The following is a 9869-nucleotide window of genomic DNA, read 5'->3' on the forward strand; positions in this document are numbered from 1 at the left end:
GACAGTCGCTACTCAACAATCATCTATTTGGTATTTGCAACGCGGTATTTGCAATTTGGCCACAGAGGCTCATTAGCTGCTTACTTAAAAACATGTTTTTAAGTAAGCAGCTAATGAGCCTCTGTGGCCAAATCCTGTTTTCTGGTGTAGTAGCCTATTTTGAATGATTTTATGTATTTCTGTATAGACAGGAGTAAGCTAATTAGGCTATATAATTTTGGCAATTTAATTCAATTCACTTGAGGGAAAACTTAGCGTCCCCTTAGCCATATAGACAAGCCGTCTTTGTCTCTTAATGTGGCATAAACACAGTCATGATGTTTTCATCCGATTGTCAAACAATCACTTAACAAAAGGCGCCCCTGTAGGCTATAGGCACATTCGCCCCTGTAGGCACATTCGTCCACTCACAAAATAATTTCAGCATCCAAACCCCAACAGTGCACTGTGCACCTACAATTCGATGAATGGAAAGAGACATATGTTACAAAACACCATGTGCATTGTAATGACATTCTGCGATTGTCAATAGGCCTACGCTTGTAGCCCAAAATTATTAATCCACTGTTGTCCGCGCGTGCCTCGGTCTCGGCCACTCATCTCCGCCTTGCCAACGAGCGTCTCAGCCACTTCTCCACCTTGACAAAATGTAAGTGTTCTCCTCAAACCACAACGCAATTTGGAGCGTATACCACCCAGTTTCCAGTCAATTAGCAAATCATTCATGAGGCTGACATGCTGTAATGTTAAATTATTTTATTTAACTAGGCAAGTCAGTTAAGAACAAATTCTTATTTTAAATGGCGGCCTAGGAACAGTGGGTTAATTGCCTTGTTCAGGGGCAGAACTCACCTTGTCAGCTTGGAGATTCGATCTTGCAACCAATAGCCTATATTTTGGGGGCCATGTTGTATTAATTATGATAGGCTCACATTTTACCGGTACAGGTACACCCACTATTTATTTTACCGGGACACCATACCGGACAGTACCGCCTTACTTTTACCCCTGGTGGTGGCTGTCATTGAGAGGGACCAGACCGGACATACAGTATCTCCAAACTCTACACAAACCCAGAGGTAAGGCATCAGTTGATCTGGAACGCTTACCCCACACCTCCACCCACAAACACAAATCACAAAAAAGTCCTCCTATTACTCTCCATTTGGCATAATATGTAGCTGTAGCGTGCTTCCCCATGCAAAATAATGGATAGAAAGGAGCAGCAGCTCTGAGCTACCCTAGCAAGACCATCTTTAGTACTGTAAGTACTAAGAACACTTACCTCTGATTTAGCCGGCGCTCATCATCACTCCCAAAGTCCTGTAAACCAAGAAAAGGCAGAGCAAAAATAAGCAAAAGTTACAAATCTGATACTACAAGACATTGAAGCTCTACAGTGCAGCCATTAGTATCAAATGGACATTAATCTGTCCACAATTCAGAGTACATGTTTTGCCTCATAATAAGCTCTGATAGGTAGGTTACTATTCTACAGAGGGATATGATGAGGGGAACCTAATTCTCATTACTCACAACTCATTGAAGAGTTGAGTGGATTCAGGGGTAGATTGTCAATATTCTTTTATAAAACTATTATAGAAATGTTTCCCAAAATAAACAGAGTGTACAAAACATTAAACACCTTCCTAATATTGAGTTGCACCCCCATTTGCCTTCAGAACAGCTTAATTCGTTTTTGCAAGGTGTCGAAAGCGTTCCACAGGGATGCTGGCACATGTTGACTCCAATGCTTCCCACAGTTGTGTAAAGTTGGCTGGATGTCCTTTGGGTGGTGCACCATTCTTAATAAACACGGAAAACTGTTGAGCATGAAAAAAACTGCAGCGTTGCAGTTCTTGACACACTCAAACTGGTGCACCTGGCATCTACGACCATACCCCCGTTCAAGGCACTTAAATATTTTGTCTTGCCAATTCACCCTCTGAATGGCACACATACACAATCCATGTCTCAATCGTCTCTAGACTTAAAAATCATTATTTAACCTGTTTCCTCACAATCTACACTGAAGTAGATTTAACAAGTGACATCAATAACGGATCATAGCTTTCACCTGGTTAGTCTATGTCATGGAAAGAGTAGGTGTTCCTAATGTTTTGTACACTGTGTGTATCTAGTCTAATACACAATGTTGAGGTTTCAATGTTCACATAAATGTATTTAACCTAGGCTAACCTTGGAACAGACAAATTTACCAACGCACCAACAAATCAACACTACTGTTAATTATACCAAAACTTCTGTACTTTTTCGATACTTGAACATAAAAAACATTTAGGTTATAGAATTTGTTACTTTCGGTACTTCTATTAAATGTGTCATGTACTGATTGAGAGAGGATCAAGTCTGTCTATCGGCGCAGCAGACATCCCCATATAGTGTGAACGCACCGGCACCATGCCTGCTCCACTTGCTCATTACTAGCTCGTCCTAAGGAATCCCTGTACTATGGGCTGAGGCTGGGATGCATCATGTTAACTTCTGTGCAGCATGAGTGGGGAACTAACACACTTAATTACTGTTCGCAAAACAAAAGTCCATTACAGGCTAGAACCCTTTACAATGCAAGGAAATACCTGTAGCTTCAAGCTTACAGCTGAAGCTAACATCAGTTCGCTACAATAGTACTTTGTTTGTGATAATATAAAAACCATAATGCAAAATATACTGATTTGAAAGTGGATTGTCACCAAAAAACAGTCATTTCTAAAAACTATTAATTAACTTAGTCTTCCTCTCCTCAGTCACGTCTCTCCTGTTGCTCTCAATTTGTGTTGAACGACATCATTAGGTCTTAAAAAGACAGCGTGCACTTTTATTTAGACTTGTTTTTTTTACATTTAAGTAATTTAGCAGATGCTCTTATCCAGAGCGACTTACAGTTAGTGCATTCATCTTAAGATGAAGGTGGGACAACCACATATCACAGGCATAGAAAGTACATTTTTCCTCAATAAAGTAGCTTTTAGTAGAGTCAGAACTAAGGGTGGAGGGGGTCAAACCAAGTGCAGGTTCAGATAAAAAAGAATGTGGGGGGTTAGAAGGAAGATTCAATTATTTTAATAAAATATTACATCTTTAGAAAAACCTAACATACTTGAATAAAACACCAAATACATTGCTGTAGTTGGTCTCATTACCATAACAGTTTAAGTTCCTGTCAAAACTTTAAAACAGTGCATTCGGAAAGTATTCAGACCCCTTCTCTTAAAAAAAAAAAAAAAAACGTACAGCCTTATTACGGCCTTATTCTAAAATGGATTAAATAAAAGTGTCCTCAATCTACACACAATACCCCATAATGACAAAGCGAAAACAGTTTTTTTGAATTTTTTGCAAATGTATTACAAATAAAAACAGAAATACTTTATTTACATGATTTGAAAAAGGCACACACGTCTATATATAAAGGTCCCACAGTTGACAGTGCATGTCTGAGCAAAAACCAAGCAATGAGGTCGAAAGGAATTGTCCGTAGAGCTCAGAGACAGGATTGTGTTGAGGCACAGACCTGTGGAAGGGTACCAAAAAATGTCTGCAGCATTGAAGGTTCCCAAGAACACAGTGGCCTCCATCATTCTTAAATGGAAGAGTGTGTAACCACCAAGACTCTTCCTAGACCTGGCCGCCCGGCCAAACTGAGCAATCAGGGGAGAAGAGCCTTGGTCAGAGAGGTGACTAAGAACCCGATGGTCACTCTGACAGAGCTCCAGAGGTGGTGGTGGCAGCATTATCATCATGCCGTGGGGAGGTGTTTCAGCGGCAAGGACTGGGAGACTAGTCAGGATCGAGGGAAAGATGAGCAGAGCAAAGCATATTGATGTAAACCTGCTCTAGAGCACTCAGGACCTCAGACGGCCCTAAGAACACTGCCAAGACAACGCAGGAGTGGCTTTGGGACAAGTCTCGGAATGTCCTTGCGTGGCCAAGGACACCAAATCGAGCATCTCTGGAAAGAAAATAGCTGTGCAGCGACGCTCCCCATCCAATCTGAGAGAGCTTGAGAGGATCTGCAGAGAAGAATGGGAGAAACTCCCCAAATACATGTGTGCCAAGCTTGTAACGTCATACCCAAGAAGACTCAATGCTGTAATCTCCTCAACAAAGTACTGCGTAAAGGGTCTGAATACTTATGTAAATGTGATATCAGTTCATTTTTTTCTTCTAAAAACCTGTTTTTGCTTTGTCATTATGGGGTATTGTGTGTAGATTGGGGGGGGGGGGGGGGGGGGGGGGGGATGATGATTCAATCCATTTTAGAAAAAGTCAAAGGGTCAGAATACCTTCCGAATGTACTGTAAAGTTGTATTCACCCATGATGCATCATCTAGAGGAGTAGTCCTTATATGAACACAAGTTAATGTATTTGCTTATATGCCTTCAGAATGATTATTCTTAAACACCCCCTTTACTCCACTTGTCCTTCTCATTACCGACACGGCTAAAGAGCTCAAATTGAGGAAAAAGTCTGATTAACTTTATAATTGTATCATTAATTTGAAATATTTATATTTTCAGTGTGATGTTTAACTGACTCATTTTCATTAGGGGAGCAATGTAAAAAAAATATATATAAAAATATAAATATTGGTTTGTTCACTACTTTTTGGACTTTTGTGAAAATGTTGTTAAAATGCATAATATCTCATTAAAAAAACTATAATTATACAATAGTACAGATCCTAATATCAGTGTTTCAAGAGGAAATTTAGTGAAAAATGTATTCATTCACAGTTTCGTGAGAATGACCCACCTGGCTTTATGAGAGAGGTGAACGCCACTAAATGGAGGGAATGTGGCCATTCTTTATGATAGTTTCACCACAGTAAATGTCTTAAAAACAGTTATTGTTCCAGGAAAGATATCATAGACTGGGAGTATCAGGTTATAGTAACATGTAACTGTGAGGAGGTGGGCCATTCTCCAGAAGTTTCACCTAATAAAGCCTGAGGATTGTCAACCAAAGCACTACTAATGAGAAGCACAAGGTCCCTGCTAAGGTTAGGTACTGCAGCAGTAAGAGGAAATGTTGTGACAAGATGTATCCAACACTGTATTTCAGCTCCAAAAACACACGGCACTTTCCACTACTGTATCTAACAAACTAAATCGGGCGAGCATCACACTTGTGATGAGCAGAATGGGTTCAAAACAGCGAACATACGTCATTGTCAAACCTAACATTTTTATGAACACACGCAAAAAATATTTTTCCCCCCCATCTAAACAAACGGTGCAGATAAGGTGAGGTAAGGCCTCTGAGGTTGGTCTCTACCTCTACCCATTCAACCAGGGGACGGGCATCAGGGTGAAACTCATAACTGGGACGTGTCAAAAGCTGTGTTTAACATGGGTTTCAGTTGGTCATCCGGGAGAGTAATACAATAATTGACTTGAACAGCCCTGCAGCCACTACAAGTGAAATCCCAGCCATAATACTCCCACAGCGAGACACATGACAATAGCCAAATTTCACCTTGTAGGGTAGGGATGAAACTCTCCATTGTTGGCAAAATCATGTAGCCTACCTTACACCGTCACAACAGCTACCATATTGTTACCCCACCACCATCCTCCACTCATCGCTTTCCCTCCACATCCCCCACCCTCCATGTGAGAATGACATCATAGCTGCAGCAGCTTCCTGAGGGGCTTGGCTGCTCCTCATCAGACAGGCCCTTGGGAAGAGCCCTGGAAGCAGCCAGGCAGCCAGTCAATTCTATCCCACATTGAAAATGAGTGGCAGGCAGTGACAAGGAAGGCTGGTCCTCAGTCAGGCCAGCTCAACCATCTTCACGATAAAGGTGTTTCTTTTTACACGTTTAATTTTTCAAATGGCAGGTGTAATGCGTCAGGCCCAATGACTCAGTAGCTAAAAAAGTAAAGCAGCAGCCTAACGAAAGAAAAGGAAGTTCAGCTAATGCTCAAGTACCAGTTATTGATTCAGGCCTAACCATGGTTGTTGTCATCTTCAAGACAAATCTACCCAATAAGGGCGAGTGGAGAAAACTTGCTGTAGGCTAGAGCCTTTGTTGTATTAAACGTGACTCCTGTTTCTATTAACAGTTAGCACCCCCAACTGGTTGAAAAGGTGCACAAAAACAGTACTTCGATTGTAGCTATCTTTCATGAGTGACATCTAAATGTCACTGTGATGTGTAGGCACTAACTGTTACACTACATGACCAAAGGTATGTGGACACCTGCTTGTCGAACATCTCGTTCCAAAAGCATGGGCATTAATACGGAGTTGGTCCCCCCTTTACTGCTTTAACAGCCTCCACTCTTCTGGGAAGGCTTTCCACTAGATGTTGGAACATTGCTGCAGTGACTTGCTTTCATTCAGCCATAAGAGCATTAGTGAGATTGGGCTCTGATGTTGGGTGATTAGGCCTGGCTCGACGTCGGTGTTCCAATTCATCCCAAAGGTATTCGATGGGGTTGAGGTCAGTGCTCTGTGCAGGCCAGTCAAGTTCTTCCACACACCAATCTCGACAAACCATTTCTATATGGACCTCGCTTTGTGCACGTGTGCATTGTCATGCTGAAACAGGAAAGGGCCTTCCCCAAACTGTTGCCACAGCCTGTTCACCCTGGTACCATCTAGAAGGCGGAAACAGTACAAGTGCATCAAAGCTGGGACCGAGAGATGGAGAAACAGCTTCTATCTCCAGGCCATCAGACTGTTAAACAGTCACCACTAGCCGGCCTCCGCCCAGTACCCTGCCCTGAACCTTAATCAATGTTCCAGCCAGCTACCACCCGGTACTCTGCCCTGCACCTTAGAGACTGCTGCAGTATGTACATAGTCACTGAACAGTGGTCACTTTAATAATGTTTAGATACTGTTTTACCCACTTTATGTATATACTGTATTTTAGTCATGGCTCATCCTATATTATGTGTGTGTTGTTTTTTAAAATTGCTAGGTATTACTGCACTGTTGGAGCTAGAAGCATAAGCATTTCACTGCACCTGCGATAACATCTGCAAATCTGTGTACGCGACCAATAAACTTTGGTTTGATTTGCATTTTGAGATGGGATTGTTCTTGTGGTTTATTCATTGGCTGTTGGTTAATCTGAATAAACAAATAAGCACATGGAGCAGTACCAAGAGTTTATTTTGCCATCATGGAAGTGTTCAAAGCTCACCTGACTTATGCTAGTTTGATTTTGGCAGACTATCTTTACTCTTATGGAAAGTATGACTAGGCCTCTTACCACAGTGGTTCCCAACCATTTTCGGTTACTGTACCACCAAATGAATTTTGCTCTGCCCAGCATACCCATGAAGTACCTCATGTGCATTTTACCAGCAGGCATATAGTCTTTTGAGTCTTCTCAAGTACCACTGTGGATACACCAAGTACCCCCAGGGGTCCTAGTATCTCTGGTTGGGAACCACTACTCTACCTCATGACTGTATGAAGGTACATGTCACATTTCACCTCATTGACTGGTCCCTTTTAGAAGACATCTCAGAACAACATAGAAAATAACCCATGCTGTCTATAACACTGACTTTAACATAGGCAAGTAGCTAGCTAGTTTGCCTAATAAATAAGCTGGTAATAACTGATATATTAGGCAACTAACTTGATAAATGTTCATATTTGGGAGTACCAAATTGTATGGCACCACTGCAGTACACTGGTGATTGCTTAGCTGACTAGCTAGCTTACTGCATTCAGCAGCAGGACATTAGGGTATGACTTACATGAAACTACCTGGCAGATAACCAGATACCTAGCTAATCAGGCAAACGATGCTATTGGAAATGAATAGCCAGCTAATGCCACAGCAGTTACGTTGCTCATTAGCTAGCTAGTAAGGCAAACAAGAAGCTAGCTAACTAGATTAACTGTATATGTGTTGTACGCTAGCTAACGTTAGCTGGCAAGCGAATAACTTTACTAACTGGCAATAAATAGCATTACGTTATATCAGTGTGTTACTGACAACTTTGCTTACTAGCTTTTCTAGACACCAGCTAACGTTAGCTCGGTAGCGATTGAGTTGAGGCTAATAATAGCTACTAACATTACCTAGTTAGCTTATCCCATTGCTACATATCTAGCTAGCACGGCTAGGCCTATGTCACTCCCACGTATCCTAGGTGTTTTCTTGCGCTTTGTTGACGTTTCTAAAAACGTCTCTCCAGCTATTTCCAAGCTTACCTCCCCCACGTTGGTGGTGGTTGTGCTGGCTGTGGATGCAGCGCTTGGGGTAGGGGAGCGCTGCAAAGTAACCAGAGCCATGGCTGAGAGAGACTGCACAGGCCGGTGTAGCCTGTCCAGAGAACAGCTTTATTCCGGGTGAATAACCTAAGGAAATTGTTTCTTGGTGTCAACGTCTATAGCGGTCGAAGCAGAGAATTTCATCGCCGTTAAATTTCCATCGTCCTAAAATCTGGAAGCCAGTTGTTCCTTTTGAATTTTCTCGAATAAAAATAGACGAATTTCATAGTAAGAACGTACAGAGCATGTACTTATCGTTCCCCATGTTGCGGCTTTCTCACTAGCCTGCACAAAACCGCTTCCACCAGGGGATGCGAGCTTATGCTAGTCAGCTGCTGCCAGCCAACCACACAGTGATGCTGAGTTCAAACATTCTGATCCGATGGATGTTGTAGCCTAGCTAGGTTACCAATTCTGTCAAATACATACCTACATGATGACAGAATCTCTTCCAGTTCAAACTGTGTATTTCACTTGGCCTGTCGGTTAAAAATAATAAATAATATTAGCTACAGTTCATGTAATGCAACTACACAAACCCTCACAATCCGCAGAATGTGAGTAACCTTTGCATAATGTTTTTTTAAGCCAACTGCTGTGATGTTGTTTTGTTGTTGTTTTTTAAATATATATCTACATTCGTATTTTTGTCACTGTTATATTTCAGGTTATTACACATTACACGATGTACAATTTCTGGTTACTTCATACAGTTGGATGGGTCAGAGGTTCAGGTACACTCAAGGACATGGAAATGTTTACATTGTCAAAGTTATATGGAATGGTAGCAGATTCTGAGCAGGACCAAGCCAGTCACACAGAATGGAGGCTAATCAGATTTTTTAAAGATAAATAATAATAACAAAAGCAACAATAACTGCTGTGTTTGTTATCTCCAGACAAACTCATGGCAGTGTCAGAGCTGGGGTCAGTGGCCTGTCCACGGCTCAGAGCATCTATGAGCACTACCACTCTACAGTCAGTCAGTCCACCAGCGATGGGCCTGCAGGATTATGGCAGCCATACCTTAAGCAATAAGACCCGAGGAGGTGTGGTATATTTAAGCAATAATGCCCGAGGGGGTGTGGTATATGGCCAACATACCATGGCTAAGAGCTGTTCTTAGGCACGACGCAACGTGCTGTCAGCCAATCAGCATGCAGGGCTCGAACCACCCAGTTTATAATGGCCAATATACTACGACTAAGGGCTGTTCTTATGAACAACACAAAGCAGACTGCCTGGATACAGCCCTTAATCATGGTAAATTTGTCAAATACCACAATCCCGAGGTGCCTTATTGCTATTATAAACTCGTTACCAACATAAATAGAACAGTAAACAAGCATTTTTGCGTCATACCCGTGGTAGATTGTCTGATAGGCACACGGCTGAAATGAAAAGCCAATCATCATCCAGGACCCAAACTACCTGGTTTATAATGTCCAACTACTACTGTATAATCCCTTTGCTGAAGTAGATTAACTTGAGACAAAATTCCTGTTCCTCCATCTGTGTCATTACAGCGTAGCAATGGTCTATCGTAGCAGTGGCTTGACTCAGTTTACATGTTCTGAATAGAGTCTCAATTCACTCAGCCCATCTG

The 9869-nt window shown here is 41.9% G+C and overlaps 1 protein-coding gene across 2 annotated transcripts in view; it reads right to left on the bottom strand.

The window, feature by feature from the left end:
* The window catches only part of ssh1a (slingshot protein phosphatase 1a), a 62617-nt gene extending 54006 nt beyond the window's left edge, over nucleotides 1-8611 (bottom strand). For both annotated transcript variants that reach the window (XM_036979882.1, XM_036979881.1), the window contains exons 1-2: nucleotides 8204-8611; nucleotides 1286-1323 (exon numbers count right to left, since the gene is read on the bottom strand). In XM_036979882.1, coding sequence (XP_036835777.1) covers nucleotides 1286-1323; nucleotides 8204-8284 — 119 coding nt within the window. In that variant the 5' untranslated portion in view covers nucleotides 8285-8611. The remainder of the gene's footprint in view (nucleotides 1-1285; nucleotides 1324-8203) is intronic.
* Nucleotides 8612-9869: the final 1258 nt, after the last annotated feature.

Source organism: Oncorhynchus mykiss, chromosome 6 (assembly GCF_013265735.2).
Source record: "Oncorhynchus mykiss isolate Arlee chromosome 6, USDA_OmykA_1.1, whole genome shotgun sequence".
Classification (NCBI taxonomy): domain Eukaryota; kingdom Metazoa; phylum Chordata; class Actinopteri; order Salmoniformes; family Salmonidae; genus Oncorhynchus; species Oncorhynchus mykiss.